The sequence below is a fragment of the Alosa alosa genome, chromosome 18, assembly GCF_017589495.1.
Source record: "Alosa alosa isolate M-15738 ecotype Scorff River chromosome 18, AALO_Geno_1.1, whole genome shotgun sequence".
Taxonomy (NCBI): Eukaryota; Metazoa; Chordata; class Actinopteri; order Clupeiformes; family Clupeidae; genus Alosa; species Alosa alosa.
In genome coordinates this window covers 7,972,065-7,991,529 of record NC_063206.1, presented here as the reverse complement: position 1 = coordinate 7,991,529, position 19,465 = coordinate 7,972,065, and the positions used below count along the sequence as shown (strand labels likewise).

General features: G+C 41.5%; 1 protein-coding gene across 9 annotated transcripts in view; it reads left to right on the top strand.

The window, feature by feature from the left end:
- ablim1a (actin binding LIM protein 1a) overlaps positions 1-19,137 on the top strand; it is a 58,805-nt gene extending 39,668 nt beyond the window's left edge. For 5 of the 9 annotated variants that reach the window (XM_048269488.1, XM_048269483.1, XM_048269482.1 and 2 more), the window contains 16 exons: positions 63-121; positions 2,865-2,942; positions 4,256-4,414; positions 4,699-4,743; positions 5,123-5,158; positions 5,656-5,785; positions 8,328-8,375; positions 10,366-10,533; positions 11,819-11,904; positions 12,223-12,346; positions 14,437-14,498; positions 15,093-15,150; positions 15,556-15,563; positions 16,342-16,416; positions 17,142-17,222; positions 17,397-19,137. In XM_048269488.1, the coding sequence (XP_048125445.1) occupies positions 63-121; positions 2,865-2,942; positions 4,256-4,414; positions 4,699-4,743; positions 5,123-5,158; positions 5,656-5,785; positions 8,328-8,375; positions 10,366-10,533; positions 11,819-11,904; positions 12,223-12,346; positions 14,437-14,498; positions 15,093-15,150; positions 15,556-15,563; positions 16,342-16,416; positions 17,142-17,222; positions 17,397-17,510 (1,331 nt within the window). In that variant the 3' untranslated portion in view covers positions 17,511-19,137. Of the gene's footprint in view, positions 1-62; positions 122-2,864; positions 2,943-4,255; positions 4,415-4,698; positions 4,744-5,122; positions 5,159-5,655; positions 5,786-6,526; positions 6,635-8,327; positions 8,376-10,359; positions 10,534-11,818; positions 11,905-12,222; positions 12,347-14,436; positions 14,499-15,092; positions 15,151-15,555; positions 15,564-16,341; positions 16,417-17,141; positions 17,223-17,396 lie in introns of all 9 variants that reach the window. The other 4 variants (XM_048269485.1, XM_048269491.1, XM_048269489.1 and 1 more) reach the window with 3 other exon arrangements.
- The last annotated feature ends 328 nt before the right edge of the window (positions 19,138-19,465 follow it).

Genomic DNA, 19,465 nt, shown 5'->3' with positions numbered 1-19,465 from the left:
GCATGTTTCACATTCTCATCAAATTTGACTGTGGACAGTTGAACATTGTTTTGCTTGTTCAGGATCTACAGTCTGGCACCCCAGCTGTAAGAACTCCACACGCACAGAAGAGAGGCACAGGGTAGGAGAATGCTGATTATGCTTAAATGTTTATGAATGTTCTATGTTAAATGTTTGTAAATGTTAAATGTTTCGACTTTGTCAAGCCACATATGCATTTTGTGATAGATTCTGTAGAATGTTTTGTGACTTAATATTCTGTACGTGTCAGTAGCTGAACAAGTGTTACTGCCTTGTAAACAACAGGATCTTTCCAGCCACTGCTGAGTCCTTGAGCAAGGCACTTTGCCCTGAATTGCTCTTGAGACAATAGCCCTTAATTATTAATTGGCTATTATATAATTATTAAATGTTACTTTGGACAAAAGTGTCAGACTAATAAATAAGGTAGAAGTAAATCTTTGGACACTGGAGAAGGCCAATCTGATCTGCTGTTTGTAGGGTGAATTCTGGACTTCTTACTTGTGTGTGTGTGTGTGTGTGTGGGGGGGGGGGGGGGTATATATTATAGGGGGGCCCAGAATTATTGTCTGTCATACTGCCTCTATTGTTTGTCACCATGCCTCTACGTATTTGCATTCCTTTGAGCATCAAGATTACACTGAACTGTGCAGACACCAACATCCTATTTTTTTTTATCTGTTTTTTTGCCCCAAAACACTTATTCCTGATGGGGTAGGCTACTCGGTCATGGGTGGTTCCCTCCAGAGCTTACAACGGCGTACTGCCAGCAATTCTGGTTTGACATCATGCGGATTGATATTTGAAACAAACTCCCGTTCCCCGTTTCGGTGATTGGCTGTTACAGTTTTGTTATGTTTGGGGGACAGGCTTACACCACTTTGTTTTCAGTTCACTTCACGGAGCTTGGACTGTGTATGAAGATTGTTTTTGTTTGTACCCATGGAATGGAAAGCTAGCAGATTGTGATACTCCCTGAATGTGACAAAAAGTGTGAAATCGCATAGATTTGCTAATGGCACTTTTAAGTATGGGTGTATTAAGATCCACATTGATAAATTATAACTGCGTCAGATTTCAAAAGTTGATTTAAAGCAAGCAGATCATCATCAAGTTCGAAGGGTTCTGCTCAGCATTGTTGCCTGGTCTCCCATAAGTTAACCCATAAGTCTGCGTAACACTGACTCAGCCTCCGTTTGAGTAGTATGACCTCCGTGACAGACAGTTATGAGGACCTGACGTCTGCAATCAACCTCCCCCCTCTCTTCCTTCCTCCACAGTTGTTTCTTCCATCTCTAACCCTCCTCCACAAAACAGAAAGGCAGGTACTGTATTAGCTGTATCAGTCGGATGAGGGCCTCACCTCACCTGGCCTGGCCTTTCGCTGCCCCCTGGTGGCGGCAAGCAGCACTGCCACGTCTGTGTCTTCCATATTGTCTGGACTGGCGTTGCATAACCGTCTGTCTCATACAGTCATTGGGCTTTGGGAGGTTGTCTGATGCCATTAGTGAGTTTCTCATCTGTGTGTGTGTGTGTGTGTGTGTGTGTGTGTGTGTGTCTGTGTGTGTGTGTGTGTGTGTGTGTGTGTGTGTGTGTGCGTGTATGTATGTGTGACTGTGGGCCCATGTCAGCATGTGTGATCCTCACTGCGGTTGGCTGTGGAAAATGCCCATCATCAGTTGTCCAGTTTCATTACTGGGCTTCACATGTTTTTGTTTGTACTCTGTCTGTGTGTGTGTGTGTCTGCACAGAAACTCGCCGTGTCTCAACCACATAAACAACCATAACCAGCCTTACCTTTACAGGTGTTTCACACTCTCATGGCCACTCATGCGGCTGTAAGCAGTGGCATTTATCAGCCACCTTACCGTTTCAATTGGGGACATGCACATCTGAGCAGCGTCTGGGGGCGTTGATCATGATGAATGACCTGCAGAATCTCATTCATTTTGCATGTGACAAGACGAATGGCGGCATTCGGGAGTGGAGAATGTGGTTTGCATATGGGAGGCCATTTAGCATAGCTGCAATATAACGATAGGAGTTTTGTCACCAGGAACGCTTGCAGGTTGAGGCTCTGCTCTCAAAAGCAAGGGGGAGATCCTGTTTTGGGAATCAGGATACATGTTTGGGGAATAGGAATACATGATTTCCCCTAATTTGTGTACCTCTGCTCCAAAACGTAACGCTCTTATTGAAAATGATCCAAGTACTGCAATATTTTGGCATGGTTTTTATTGTAGCTGCACTAAAACTAGTGTACAGTATTCCAATCCGGGTCTCAGTGCCTTCAGTATTGGGTTTAATAAAATGCACATTTGCAAATTGGACATAATGCCTAGGGTCACCTGCTAAACTTGACTGTGAATTTTCTGAAACCATGGACTGGGTTTGACTTAACGTAAAGGTAACAGATGCTTCTGGAGAGACGGCCTCTTTCTGCTCCATCTTTTATTCCTACTGAACTTGACACCCCCGTCAACAAGCCAAAGGGTGGATCCACACAGGAAATGGATGAATGGGAAAAGCAAAGCACCTCGGATTTGACACATTAGCCTTTCTGTGTGAATCCGCTCTACCCCCTTCCGCCTTGATAGACAGTTATAACACAGCACATGCTTAGGACATTCATGACAGTTCCTATCGCCACCTGTCAGTGGCTGCCATGAGATGACCCCATGTGTGCGATGTTATAACAGATCTCAGGTCAGTTGTGAGGCTATCCGACACAGGGGTGTCAAGTAAAAATAAAGTATGATCATTGTGTCTGCTCCGGGAGGTATAGTGTCACAGAGAGAATGTTTGGACATTTTGGGGGTTCTAATCTCTTTCCTCTTCCACAGCCGACACGCTCCTCGTCTGAGAGTATCTGTTCCCGACCTGCTTCAAGCCTACCGGGCTCACCGGGTCACACCATCTATGTGAGTCCCCCCTGACCTCAATCTGACCTCTGACTTCTACTCTTGACCCCTGACCTTACAATTCTGAAACCTCAACCAACTCCAACTTTGTTTTTGAACAATTAGACAACCTTTTCAACATAATTTCAAGTAAATTATGATGCCATCTGGTAAAATTCTGAAATCAAAATGATACATTTTACATACACTCACACAAATCAAATTCAAGTTAAGGTCAAAGTCAAATTTATTATGACCACCGCGCTAGCGAAGCGGCGGTCATATAGTTTTAGTCAGAGATTTTTTGCGGAGAGAAAAGACGGAGGTCATATTTTGTACCGCTTTGTGGTACATCTAGTTTTCAATTCTGCTGTATGTGTAAGACATATAGAAGATTGAAATTGTGTTTCTCTCAGGCCCACAGTAGGGTAAACAACAAGCTACAGGTAGTTAACCATTGTTATGTCAATTGGGAAAACTGCTAAAACCACTATCTCCTTGTTTTAGAATATCTCTGCTTAAACACACAGTTTATATCCAGCTCTGAGCACTGCAACTGACACAGAATATTTAGTCCTGCCACGTGCCCTTTGGCCTGTCATGCCAGACAGGAGTTAAGTCCAGTTCATCAAAAGAGTATTTGAGTGGACTTTTGCCAGGCTCCAGGATTAGGCTTAATCCCCATGTGAAAGGAAGAAAGCTTGATGGCATTTCATGCCGTGTGCATTTTGATGAACCTTTGAAAATATTTTTGCATCACGTTGTTCCTTACTCTGTGTTTCTCATTTATTCATTCTTGTACAACTGCCATATGGCTAAAATGTACTGTGCTAGGGCTGGTCTATGTTAATACAGTGAAAAAGCAGCTTCACTGTTCTCTAGCGAAATGTTATAAATGGCCTTAGTTTGTCCTTGTTGTATAGAACACCACGTAGAACACTTTGTTCATGTGTTGTGTACTGTGGTAATGAGATGAATTTACTCTAGTTTGTACATTTAAAATTATCGCAAAATCAGGTAGTAGGCCTTTAAAGTTTTAATTCTATATAGATATGACATGGGTAATGTGTTACCATATGTACTGTACTTATATATATGTACTTATATATATGTACTTATATATATATATATATATATATATATATATATATATATATATATATTCTTCTGCCCCTGCTTCTTGTAGTATACTGGGTTGTTGTCCAGATTCCACAAGAGCACGTTAGTGACCAGTTTTAGTAGCTTTTGTGTTGGCACAGTCCAGTAGGTCTTAAGGATGTATTTCAATGCTAGTTTGTGTATGTCTGTGAATGTGTGTCTTCTTCCCCTTGTAGGCAAAAGTAGACAATGAAATCCTTGATTACAGGGACCTAGCAGCCATTCCTAAAGTCAAAGCCATTTATGACATTGAGCGTCCAGACCTGATAACCTATGAACCCAGTTATACCACCAATCTGGAAGAGAGTCAGGAGGGCCAGGAGAGTGTGGGAGAGGTAAACCGCCTGTGTGTGTGTGTGTGTGTGTGTGTGTGTGTGTGTGTGTGTGTGTGTGTGTGTGTGTGTGTGTGTGTGTGTGTGTGTGCGTGCGTGCGTGCGTGGGTGTCAGAGAGATTAACCACTTACACCGAAAACATCTGTGTGTTTTTGCGCCACATACATGTGAGTGTATCACACGTTAATTCACTATGTGTCGTTAGTCCCTACATCAGTAGAAAGTGTGATGAGGCATGCATTGTTCTCTTTGAGGCATCGTTGTCATGCCTACCTTGTGTTGACAGCTGCACACCTCCAGACGAGAGCGCTCCCCCATGCCCGATGACCGAGTAAGTCAATCACTGTCTCCAGTTAGATTAGATTGCACCTGATTCAACTTTATTGTTTTTGCACAAGTAAAGTGCAACAAATGCAGTTTTACATCTAACCGGTAGTGCAAATAGCAGATAAAGTGCTGTTGAGACAGTATTTACAGGATAAATAAATAGTTGTTAATAGAATAATAAGTATGAAATAGCATGTCGAGAGTTCTAATAAGAGTTCTATCATTAATTCCTCTGAATCTCTTTGAGTGGAAATCAAACTAAAATACTGTGTGTAGTGCATTTACTATTGCTCAGGTAATAGATAAACACACATGTTTTATAGCAGAATGCCCACAGAGGAGTGATAATCAAAGCCAATATTTTTTCTTTAATAATATTTCAGTCATCCAGGACAATGTCACCCACGCCATCTGCTGAGGTGAGTGAAACTTACATATGCCAGCAAATGGCTTCCATCTGGGAGGAAGGGACACACAAGCTAAACACTACAGGAGCCAGGACTTTTATTTGTGATCTTAATATTTAGCAAAATCTGACTATGTATTATTAAGTGTCAAAAACAAAAAATATATTTGTCATACATACATACATACATACATACATACATACACACCTACATACCTACATTCAGAGCCTTTTCTGTTTTCCTTAAAATGATTACACTCTTGTGTTTGGGGAACTCTATAGAAAGGCTAGAGGGAATGTGTATCTGCAAGGGTATGATATCATAGTGTTTCGGTTGCGATGCTGGGCTAGTCCACTGCATGAGTGAAGTTATGTCAACATGTAGTGTCAAGTTAATTAAACACATGTTATGTCAACAATCTAAATAAACATGACTCTACACGTTGACATAATTTGGCTCGGTCAAAACAGCTGCATGACTTGACTGGGCTAATTTCTCCTCTCTCTTAGGGTTATTATGACCTAAGGGAACGCATCATCCAGAGATCCACCAGTCAGGGCTCAATCGGTTCGCCTGTCTTCAATCGCCATAGTTACACACCAACATTGTCACGGTCGCCACAGCATTTTCATCGGCCTGGTGAGTCCTGTGTGTGTGTGTGTGTGTGTGTGTGTGTGTGTGTGTGTGTGTGTGTGTGTGTGTGTGTGTGTGTGTTAAGAAATATCTTTAGTGGTTTTAATAGACTTCACCATGAAAAAGCACCACCTTCTCAGGCCATTTCCCCATTTCTGAAAAAGATTATCACAAGCTATACTTCAGCACGATTGGAGTATTGACATTTTGGATGGCCCATATTAGGATATTACAAACAGCATTGAGTACCATTAAAAGTTATGCTCAGGGTTCTGGTCATTTGTCAAAAGCATTTGATCTTGAGTACTATTAAGCAAACAAGATGTGAATCTCAAACTCCTCTGATGACATGGCCTAAGCATGATCTCTCACATGGATGATCCTTGACCCTTTTCAAACATGAAAACAACCTACTCTAAAGCACCACGAGACTGTTTTTGGGATACACCAGTTGGCTTCCCGCTGTATAAAAATTCTGCTTCACCTGCAGGTAGAGCTTCTTTTTCTCACTCCTCTCCTCATTGGGCCACATCCTAAACCGTCCCCTAGTATCCTACCTCCTCAAACCTTCTCATTGGGAAACATTCTAAACTGTCCCCCAGTATCCTACGTCATCTCCCCTCCTCATTGAGCTACTACACAGCCCCCCTAGTATCCTTACGTCTCTACCCTAACTGTCCCTTAGTATCTTACCCCCTTGTCTGAAGTCCTTCTCTCCTCTGATCTCCACTCCTCTGATTGGAGGAGGCACTGAGCCCTCCAGCGGCCGGAGCTCCCCGCTCTCTTCCCATTGGTCAGACAGCCGTCCCACCACCCCGCCTCTCTCCCTGACCCCTAAACATTTCCACCTGCCAGGTAGGAAACGGAACGCACGCCTGTAGCGCGTCGTGAAGAGTGGCCGTAGTAGAGCACCAGCAGTATGTCACACGTAGCCCACCACTGCTGCTTGCCTCCACTAGAGTTGCTCACCGCTATCCCCATCAATTTGTTTATTCACCCATGCATTCATTTATAGTCATTCATTCATTCAGTATAAGTATATATACTCTTTTGATCCCGTGAGGGAAATTTGGTCTCTGCATTTATCCCAATCCGTGAATTAATGAAACACACACACAATCCCAGCACAGTGAGCTGCCTGCAACAACAGCGGCACTTCAGCCGTGCCTATTGGTCGGGGTTCGAACCGGCAACCCTCCGGTTACAAGTCTGAAGCGCTAACCAGTAGGCCACGGCTGCCCCAGTCATTCATTCATTCATTCGTTCGTTCATTCGTTCGTTCATTCATTCATTCATTCATTCATTCATTCATTCATTCATTCATTCATTCATTCATTCATTCATTCATGCAGTGTACACTACTGGTCAAAAGTTTGGGGTTAGAAATTTCCATTCCACTCCATTATAGACAGAATACCAGCTGAGATCAATTACATTGTTTTTTTTAATCAGGGCAGCAGTTTTCAGATTATGTTATGTGCTTACATAATTGCAAAAGGGTTTTCGACTTGTAGAAAGAAAAGGCTGATCTTTAATTCAATATCTACATTGCCCATTATCAGCAACCATTCATCCAATGTTCCAAAGGCACATTCTTTTTACTAATCTGATATCATTTTAAAAGGCTAACTGAAAACATTGGAGAACTCTTTTGCAATTATGTAAGCACATAGTGTAATATGAAAATGTATGTCCTGATTAAAAAAAAAAACAATGCAACTGATCTCAGCTGGTATTCCGTCTATATTGGAGTGGAATGGAAAGTGACCCCAAACTTTTGACCGGTACTGAAGGTTCTCTCATGAATCTGCTCTTGGTACCCCAGCCCAATGTGTTTGCAGTTCTTCTGAAGTGAAGGGCTTGTAAATTTACTGTAGACAGTAGAGTCATTTCTTTATTTAGATGACCATGGGGACTCATTAGATTTTAGAATGATTTTTTCGCACCAATACTGGAATAAAATAGCTGTTGGCTTGTTTCACTGAATGTAAACACGCTCTCTCACACTCCCCTACACTGCACAACGATTTGCACACGTGGCTGTTTTAGGTCCCTGTAGATGCCCACAGTAAGTTTTGGCCTGGGTGATCTGTCGGCACACAGGTCTGTGAGAAATCCACTTCAAACCTGGGCAGTTGGTTATAAGGAAGAGTTGGATCTCAAAGGAACGTGGCAACATTTTGGAAAAAAATTGGCTTATTTGCCATCTACCCCAGAGTTGGGGGGGGGCAGCCGTGGCCTACTGGTTAGCACCTCGGACTTGAAACCGGAGGGTTGCCGGTTCGAACCCCGACCAGTAGGAACGGCTGAAGCCCTTGATATTATTTTAAGCATGGCCTTCACAGTCCTGCACAGGCCTCTGTTTGGTGTGCTTGTGCTGCAATGGTTATTTATGTTTGCTGAATCTTTTCAGGTCCAGTGTATGTCAGTGTCCCAGTCTGAACATAATGCACAGAAGCTGTGATGGTTCTATTCACGTCATGTTTGCTGGACTAGTATATTTGCAAATAAGCTTCGATGACTATGTTTTGGATTTCTTCCCTTCTAGATCAGGGCATTAACATATACCGGAAACCGCCCATCTACAAGCAACACGGTACAGTCAATTACAAGCTTATTCTCAATATGGAACGTGTGAACTGCAAATTATGTAACATTGTAACATGAAAAGATATAATGACCCCAGCAGGGTCGAAACGTTGCCTTTTGTATATTAAATATATGGGAGTCAAAAAGCAGTGTTGCCGACATTTTATCTTTTCATTTGAGTACGTTTTATTTGTCCTGCACCTGCCAGAAGGTGGGATGTGCACACAATGACTTTTTTGCTGAACATTGTAACATGAACCATTTTTTTCATGCAAATATTACAGTGCAAGTGTGCCATTTTAGCCGATTTTTTATTTAGTTTGGACTTGAGTTCTGTGTGAATTGTAGTAGTGTCATGAAATCTAGCATGTGCCCTGCCATAATTTGCAATGTGCTTTTGTGGATGTCTACAATCACTTTTTCTTTCATTCATAAACTCTCAGGTCATATAGTTTAAAATGCCATTTGAAATTACATCTGGAATGACTTGACAGAAACCTACATATTTATTGTATGCTAATGTAAAGCAGGTGCTTTGCATCCTTGTTTCTTTAAAGGCTTATGCTTATTGCTCACTGCTGTACAGGACAGTCCACTGATTAGTTATTTGCTTTAAATGTGGCCTTCCAGTCTGGCTTGATGACTAAGACTGGACATACTGTATAGCTCCACAAGGGGGCAGTATTTTCCCTTTGGTTCAGAGATATTACAGTAATCTCCATACTGAGTCGTATCTGAAGATGGGTGAAATTAATGATAAACCGATATCTCATCCACTCAACCTTATAGACATAATAGACATAAAAAGATTAAAAGACATGTATCATGCAAGGTACTGAAATTATGAATTGGGCTATTAACCAGTGATAATATTTCTTGAACAATCTACCAAACCACCAAACATGTCTTTTAAATATCTATGTTTGTCAATCATACATCTTTTTTGTTGGTTTCTGTTCTTTGTTTTACTCCATGCCAATGTGAATGCACAACATTTTAACATCAACTATGTCTTTATGTAAGTATCATCTGAAGTCACAATATCTCTTTTGATAAAGTGTATGACCCCAACATATGCCAGAATACACCGTACAGGAACCTAGAGATGATTAAATTAACTAAAGATAAATTATATTACCTAAAATATAGCTTGTATTAAGTCATGTCTTTGTGCTTCAGTTTTGTATGACCATGTTTTAAAACAAAAATAATACTCAAAGTATATTCTAAATAATAGTCCTAGACTCACACCGAGCAGTCGTATTCTATTTAAAACTATTTCTACCTTCAGAATAAGGGATTCTAATATCCGTCTTGAAGCTCCCACTGAAAAATAAGGATGTAGTTTTCCACCTACCTAAACGTTAGTTCCATAGTAACCCCATGAACTGCTAAGGTCTGAAGAGGAACAAGCGAATTAGCAAGCTAAAAAATGCGTTGCTTGAATGCTAACAAGCTAACTGCTCTGCATGATTCTGCAGAAAATTAGCTTTTCAGTTGGGAATGGCCACTGGCTGGGCCTTCCTAGTGCATGCTTGCAAATGATCCATAACAAAGTTTACTTACTAATTACTAATGACTTATTACTTATCAATTACAGTTATTACACCATGAGCATGATGATTACAGTAACATGGTAATGGGGTTGTAATACTGAGCCAAGATCAAGAGATCAGATATCAAGAGATCCTTTCATTTTCCTGTTGAAATTGACCTTAGGATGACTGATTAACACCTGCCTTTACCTGCTAGATATTGGATGTAACTTGGCCTTCTTCACTCAAAACAGTTCACCTAATATGAAACTGTTGAGTAAAAGGTAGTGACGTCTTGTCAATTTAAACCCAGGAAGGTAGCCTCCTAGGACCTTGGCCGAAAGTGCATCCCCATGAGTCCTCTATGCTGGTTTATGGTCTAGTTTAGTTTCTGGCGCCTGGTTGCATTGTGGTCTCATAGTTGTGGTCCCTGGTTCCCTGGATTTGCACATCTAGATTCAGCCATCTTTGTGGCCCAAAGCAAGTCTGCTGATGACATCATCAGATGGGCCAAGTTCCCCTCCGCCTTCGCTCCGGCCCAGGAAGAACCAGCAAAGATAGACACAGACCACACAGACCACAAAGACCCCACTGACCGCTGGTCATGCCCAGCTGCCCACGCTGTCGTAGGTAGGCCACTCAACGGGAACGTATAGATCTACCTGCCTGCCCTGCCTGCCTGCTGACCTCGGGTTTGGTGCTGCTGATCTCCCACTAGAGAATAGACTCTCCTGAGACGTAGATATAGAACCAACCAAGACCTATAGGTCTAGAACCAACCAAGACCTAGATCTGGAACCAACCAAGACCTATAGGTCTAGAACCAACCAAGACCTATAGGTCAAGAACCAACCAAGACCTAGATCTAGAACCAACCAAGACCTAGATTTAGAACCAACCAAAACTTTAATCTAGACATTGAATCTCAAACTAAGCTACATGGACATAAATAGGCTTAAAATGAGTATTTCAATTGATAAATGTAAAATGAACCTGTATATTGAGATCTTGAATACATTTCATTTTCATCACATAGTGTAACTAAGTATTTGGCGTATCTGAAGTTTGTTAATCTGCAACATTCTTCATATGAATATGCTACACATACTAAAAATAGTAGAATCCAACATGTACAGTAGATCCTTCCAAATGTAGTTTGGTGTCATTTAATGTTTCCCCCTTCCCTTAAAATATAAAACTACCAACTGTGAGTTGACTTCCAACCCTGTCTCTGTCTCTCCTGTATTGTCTTCATTCATGTTGTGTGAGTTTATTGTTCATAAATATTTTGACAACTGTGTGTTTGATTATAGCTGTTGCTGCATTCTGCATAAATATGGAGTCATTTCATAAATTACTCCATAAGAGTATTGTGTTTGTTTCATAAATTACTCCATAAGAGTGTTGCGTTTGTTTCATAAATTACTCCATAAGAGTGTTGCGTTTGTTTCATAAATTACTCCATAAGAGTATTGTGTTTGTTTCATAAATTACTCCATAAGAGTGGTGCGTTTGTTTAATAAATTACTCCATAAGAGTGTTGCGTTTGTTTCATAAATTACTCCATAAGAGTATTGTGTTTGTTTCATAAATTACTCCATGAGAGTATTGTGTTAGTTTAATAAATTACTCCATGAGAGTATTGTGTTAGTTTAATAAATTACTCCATAAGAGTATTGTGTTAGTTTAATAAATTACTCCATACGAGTATTGTGTTTGTTTTGGAAAATGTATTTTTCAACAGGCCACATGTTCTCACCTATGTCCCACATTATTATTACCCAACTGTTTCCTGTTGAGTGTACAGTAGTAATTTAACAATGTTATTAAAGGACAGAGGATTGTTCCTGTTTGTGTGTGTGTGTGTGCTATAATGTATTTGTTGAAGCCTGCTTACCTATACTTTGTGTCTCAGGTTCAGAAGGCAGGCGGAAGTCGAGAGAGGAGGAGGAAGAAGAACTTCAGAAACGCAGACAACTGCAGGAGGAGCAGTTGATCAGGGTGAGAGAACACACACACACACACACACACACACACACTCAACATCATCCACTCAACCAATCAACACACAGCCAGCATCTACCCAACTAACTACTGTAAGCTACATACACCGTCCACATGACCAGGTAAATTATATCCTACACACACTCAATCACCATTCAACCACCGGACTGCTTAAATCGGTGTGTGTATAACCTGTGAGTGTTAAAGTTTTGTTTGTTAAATCTCTTTGTTAAATCTTTGTGTTAAATCGGTGTGTGTTAAACCTGTGTGTGTTAAATCTCTGTGTTAAACTGTGTTGAACGTCTCTGGCCTCAGATCCAGTCTGGTCTGGGGAAGATGATCCTGAAGGAAGAGATGGAGAAGGAAAAGATACGAGAGCGTCACGCACGGAGCCTCTCCGCCCAGCGATACGACCCTCAGAGAGCCAGCTGCAATGCTGGTAAACACCAATGACCATCTCTCCCCACCAATGACCACATCTGCCTCCACCAATGACCATCTCTCCCCACCAATGACCACATCTGCCTCCACCAATGACCACCTCTCCCTGCCAATGACCACATCTGCCTCCACCAATGACCACCTCTCCCTGCCAATGACCATCTCTCCCCACCAATGACCATCTCTCCCCGCCAATGACCATCTCTCCCCGCCAATGACCACATCTGCCTCCGCCAATGACCATCTCTCCCTGCCATTGACCATCTCTCCCTGCCAATGACCACATCTGCCTCCACCAATGACCATCTCTGCCTTCTCCAATGACCATCCCGTTGTTCAACACAAACCATCCCTTCCTCTGTCACTGACCATCCCTTTGTTCACCACTGACCATCCCTCCCTCTGCCACAGACGACCCCTCCTTCAGCAACTGACCATCCCTCCTTCAGCGACTGACCATCCCTCCTTCTGCCATAGACCATCCGTCTACCTTCAATAGAGAATGTAGACTCCATTCATGAAAAAATAAAGCCTAATTCATGATTCAAGATTCTTTTATTGTCATTTTATCATGCACTTGCATATGATCGTATGAAGTATAGTTTTTCTCTTCGACCAACAGTGTGCATAAATCATTTTTAAAAAGTAAACATTAAAACAAATAAGTTGTCCCTATCTGGACACAGAGATAAAAAAAACAACGTAAGTTGTGTTGATTCAACGCAAGTTGTGTTATTTTTAACACATTTTGTGTAACACATTAAAAAAGGAAACAACACAAACTTGTGTGGTCCCTATCTTGACACAGATATGTGTTGAAAACAACACAAGTTGCGTTGTTTTCAACACATTCATTTTTAGAGTGAACCAGATCAGTGTGCTGAGCTCCTTATCATTTTATGCAGGTTATGCAGGTTTCCGAACCAGGCAGTGATACAGTAGCTCTTTCAATGGTGTCCCTTTACAGGGAAGCTACACCAGGCGTGTAACTGAAACGTTGTTCCGTTTGCGACGTGTAAAATTCATTTTAGAAGAATGGTCTATTTTTTTTATCGAATGTACGCGGTGCTAGCACGTCTGGTGTAGCTACTTCCATTGATTATATTGGAAACTAATTGTTGCAGGAGACGCAATGCGAACGGAACACTTCAGTTACGTGCCTGGTGTAGCTTAGCCCTTTAGAGTGTGATGAGGACTGGAGTGAGTGGTTAGGGTAGCCTGCTATCTCAGCCTACTGCCTGAGTGAAGGCAGCTGCTGTCGGGCCTTCTTGACGATTGCCTTGGATCAACATCTATGGTCAGTGTGTGTGTGTGTGTGTGTGGGGGGTCATGCTCTGTATAGACCCTCCTGAAATCACCCTTACAAAAATGAAATGTTTGCGGCAGATTTGCAGCAAACTTGTGGGTGATTTGTGGGAAACAAATGAGTTCACTAGAAAATATTGCCAGAAGTTTTGTGTTGGCCGCTAGAGGCAAACTTCCAGCAAAGTTCAGGCAACAATGAGAAGTTTGCCACTAATGGTAAATGTGTTCGCCAGTGATTTGCCATCATACTTAGCCAATAATGGCAAACTTCCAGTGAACTTCTGGTGACAAACCTAATTTACATAATGACATTGCTGTAAATTGGCTGCAACATTACCAAAAGTTAACCGCAACTGTTTGCCAGAAACCTAATTTGCATGTGAAAATATGACCTTGCCGCAAATTTGCGGCAACTTCGCCAGAAACCTGAAATTTCTGTAGGGGCACTGATTCATTAAACCCCTAAGTCATTAAACCCCTATTCATCAGCCAACTTTATGCTGTGATTGTTGTTACCCTCAGTTGGTGTAGGCGTTCCAGAGGCTACCTGGTTCCTGGACAGTTAGTAGAAGCAAATCAAGTTTGAGATAATTGAATTTCAGTGTACCCGCATTTAAGAAAACCCAGGCTGAAAGAAATCCACAACTGGACATTGTGATCTGGATTTGAATATAGGCCAACTACTTGACTTCAGTTTATTTTTTCAAAGTTTATTTTAACTTGTGTGGGCTCTGTAGTTGAACACAGTTGATTTTGATGCCATTTGTGTTTTTTTTTTGGTAGATCTTAACTCTCCATCTAAAACCTCATCGCTGCCTGGATATGGTCGAAATGGCCTCCATCGGGTGAGCCGGGGTTGTGGTGGTGCAATCTGAGTTTTGAATGAATTTGTCGAATACTGTACATCCATAATCTGAAAGTTTGTGAAAATGTGTCCTTTTTTTGTGTGATGTATGATGTTAAATTACTTTATTTGTCCTGAAGAAAATGTTACCTCTGCATTTATCCCTTACTGGGGTAGTGTACATACACACACACACACACACTAGTAGCAGTGAGCCCACCACTAGGAAACTCTGTTGCCCGACGGATGACCCATGATGTGGTTTTTAATCCCTATGTAGCAGCTGTGGCCTACTAGTTAGGGCTTAGGGCTTGGGACCGAAGGGTTAACGGTTCGATCCCCGACCAGTAGGAAAAATTTGGGTGGGGAAGTGGTTGAGCACTGCTCTCCCATGCCCACATCCACGGCTGAACTGCCCTTGAGCAAGGCACCTAACCCCTCACTGCTCCCCGAGCGCCACTGTTGCAAGGGGTTAGTGTGTGCTCTGAGTGTTCACTAATTCATGGATGGGATAAATGCAGAGACCAAATTCCTTGTATATGCAAGTATACTTGGCCTATAAACCTCATTTACATTTACATGTTGTTTATTTCAGCCGCAGTCCACTGACTTCACACACTATAACAGCTACAGGGACGTATGTGGAGCCAGAGGTCAGTGCAATCAATAACAGCTGCTTGTCGTTGTTGTGTATAAGTGTTATCTGTGGTGAACTTAATGGCAGGCTTCACCAGGCATGGAACTGAAACGTTACATTTGCAAAGCGTAAAAAATTAGCTTAAACTATAAGCGACAGAATTGACTAGTAGCTGATAGAGGCTCTTACATTTGAAAAAAATTGATTAAATCTAAAAATATATTTTTTTTTAAATTTAAAAATAAAATACAGTTATTCTTAACTATTTTTACTTTCCGCAAGCAGAGCGCTTCAATTGTGCACCCAGTGTAGCCAGTCTGTAAGCATATCTGTGGTGATGTCTTCAGACAATAATTATGGTTTCATTCCTGGTTAAATTATTACACTAATGAATGAATGTGTCTTCTTTTTTCTCACACAGAATTCCAGGTGAGTCAAGGCTGGCTTGTGGTACCCAGATGGCATGAATATTTACTTCCCCCAGACAGCATAGTATCCTGCCCACCCACCTGTCCCAACACACAGATAAGGGCAGGCATGCAGTGTTTCCCACACAATTGAATTCTATTTGTGGTGGTAGGTTTGCAGAATTAACTTGAATGCAGCAGTTTTTAACAAATTAGTGCAGTGTGGTTATGATTCTAACCAGATTTAAGCACAATTTAGTACAACCAGGAAAATCATTGTGTGGTGGTCAATGTTGATATTGTGGTGGGCCGCCACAAATAAGTCAATGTATGGGAAACACTGGGCATGGCACTGGAAGCACTGTCTGCAATGGGGCCTGTGTGCTTGCATGTGTCACTCTTATGCACAAACACTCAGGGTGATTAAATCAATGTGGTTGCTGCAGTTTTTTTTATAGAGTGTGTAGTTCAGGACAGATAGTGTGTTAGATTTTGAAGAAACACAAGTAATGTCATGCAGATTGTCCTTTAAACAGAGCTCATTCTTGTACTATATTGCTCAGTGTCATAAAAACAGCTATAGCATTGTTATTAAAAACAAAAAGCTTGTATGTATGTATATAGTCCCTGTTGTAGTTTGTGAAAGATGAGTCTTTATCTCAGGCTAATCAGCGAATTGAGTGAGGTCCTGATAGTAACTTCATGTCCTGATAAAAGCAGTATATTAGCTAAGCTGTCGTGCCCCCAGGGGTTCGCATTGCTATACTCTGTGTTGTACCTATGTGCATTCTTCCCCGTAGCTCTTGCAGGATGGCCATACACCTATGTCAAGAATGGACAGGGGAGTATCAATGCCTAATATGTTGGAGCCAAAAGCAAGTACCTCCAAACATTTTTCTCCTCCTAGTAAACATGTTGTTCGTCATACTTTACTGTACGAACTGTATAATTTATTCTGTTAAATAGTGGTCTTTAGATAATCCAATCCATCGACAACCCATGAAAACTTCCCTTTTACTACATGGTGATTCTGTAAACTGCTCAACCATTGTGGGCAACGTGCATTTCAGCTGTCATTTTCCACGAGGCTGTGGGGTCCATCTGTTAGGGCTTCCACTGTGTATGTTAGTCCCCCCCATGCTCACTGTTCATGGCTAGCCATTAAAGACTAAACAGGTAGACATTTATTTCAGGTCTTTGTAATTAGAGATGGTCCAATAGCAACAACATATTGCATCTAGGCCAATGTGAAAACAGGCCTGAAAATAAATCTGCGTAGCATTATGTTTGTATAAAGACTGCCTAGAATACACGTTCATTTCTCTTCAAGCTGGTAGTGTTCCATCATGTTTTGTCTATCTTCTCCTCCAAAGCATTGTTGTCTTGCATCACCCCCCTCACTACCTCACACCTTCCACAGCTTGAACCCCTCACCTGACCTTACCTCATGGTCCACTGCTCCCCACAGAAATGCTGAAGGGCACTGGTATTGTCTGAAGCTTGATCTTAACAACAGTTGAGGTGAAAGATCAACCTCCATTTGGTTAAGATAGCTTTTGTTTTTGCTTAAGTTTTTGTTTTGTTTTTTTCCTTCTCAAAGATATATCCATATGAAATGCTCATGATAAACAGCAGAGGGCGCACTCGTCTACCAAGAGATGTTGATAGGACAAGGCTTGAGGTAACATTCTGATAGATTCTATGGGCCTTTTGACTGACAAACTGGATCTCATTTTGTCAGATCGTTATGAATTGTTGTCACATCAAATGTAATTTTTTCTTTTTCCTCTCTCTCTCTCTCTCTCTCTCTCTATCTCTCTCTTTCTCTCTCTGTATTCTCTGTTGTGCTCTCCAGCGCCACCTTGCTCCTGAGTTGTTCTTTGACCTCTTTGGGATGGAGATCCAGGAGTTTGATCGGTTGCCGCTGTGGAAGCGCAACGACATGAAGAAGAAAGCCAGGCTCTTCTGAGCTCTCCTGATGTCAGCGGCCATGATGTCCATATCAGACCTCATACACATACTCACATACTCATGATGACCTCATACTCATGCTCACATACTCATGTAATATAGCCGTGCCAGTCTCAACCTTGTGTTCTTCTCTTCGATGACAGTTAAAAGAAGCTAAAAAAAAAAAAAAAAAAAAAAAAAAAATGTCTTAACCTTTGGCTTCCAGAATGTAACATAGGTGTGAACGACATAACAAAACAAAAACATATTTTGACTAATGTTTGAGAGAATGCAATGAAAATGTTATTTTTAAAGCACATTGACTTTTTTGTCTTCTGAATGGAATTGCTTCCTAATGTTTCTCTGCTTGTTGTTGTTTTAATTTTTTCTTGCTATGTCTGTGAAACTCTTTCAGTAGAGCCTCCTGCTTGTGGGTGACTGTCACCGTGTTTCCTGGCTAACTGAAGCTTGTGTGTGTTTACATAGAAAGAGGTGGATGGGGTCATATGCCCCCCCCCCCCCAACGGCCGGAACCTGTGATTCTAGCGTTTGCGTAGAGGCGACTAGTCTGCAAAATGCTGTTCTCCTATAGATGTCTATCCCATATATGACGGTTCTGCCTCTAATGGCAGGGATGTTATTCAAATGCCTTACATGTGTCCAGTAGGGAAAGTAACCTCCCACTTTTCCCTCTCACTTCTGCTTTTGTTTAGGAAGTCTGAAAACATCACAAGGGTTATATGCAGTGAGTTTGTACACTGGCCAACAGTATGAGAGAAAGAATGACTTGTACACATCTCATGACTGACCCCCATGGTCACTTTTACACATTTATCCCAACCCAAAGAGACTTTTTAGTTTCTCCCTCAAATGTTTATAAACACCTAGTTTATTTTTAGCGGGTTTTGCTCCTTAATCACATGGCTTCCCATCTCCACTCATTTTTAATGAGTACATGCATACCAAATAAAAAAAAAAAAGAAGAAACCTGAGAAAAGTAATGTTAGAAATAGCAGACTTGCTAATCTGACTTTTTTAATCAATGAAACCCACACTGCCATTTGTTACTTGTAAGTGATGGAGGTGAAATAGTAGTGTTTAGGTCACTGCATTGCGTGAGCTCTTCAGCTACACCAAAGGCATGGCCACCGCCGGATCTCCCCGTAAGGTTTGACCCCCCACCTGTCTGACTCTCAGCGTTCAGCCAGGCTCAAGCCACCCAGTGGAGGGTGCAGGCGAACGATCCCAGGGACTCCATTGCGTAGGTAGGACCAAATTAGCATAAGCTGGGGCAGCGGAACTCAAACAGTGTAGTGCAAGCTATAGGCCCAAATCACTGCAGCCTTTGTTTGTATGTAGCTTGAAGAAATGACAGGGAAATAACTCATTCTATCTTCTTCTTCTTTCTCCTCTTCCTCTCTTGGACTGTCTCTCTTTCTTGAACTACTGTTTTGACCTTCTCTCTTTCTATACTACTGAAAGTTAAATGCAACATCATCAAAGAAATATTTTAAGTCCCCTTCTGAGCAAACATGGCACCCAGGGAGAGGACGTTTTGATAATGTACCTGTATACACCCCCCTTTGTCTTTGAAAGGAATTTAATGATGTATAAAACTGACTGAAATAATAAAATGCAGCAATTCATATGTTGTCTATTTCCTGCACCGCAGGACTTTTTAATGGTGACAAGTGTAGTTTTAATGTTTAATTTAATGACATTAGGCCAAAACAGAGTCAAATAACAGTAGTCAAATAGACTTTTGGTTGATGAAATGTATAATTACAATAAACCATTATTCCAGTGCCAGCTACATATCTGGAAGACTGGTGACCATATTGAGACTGCTAAACACAAACAGATTAAATCACATACAAATGCTTCCTTCCTGTTAAATGCAACCAGCACTAAAATAGTCCCCTGACGTTTGCCTACAAAAAGGACCCAAAAGCTGTCATCTTTGCCCATACAAGG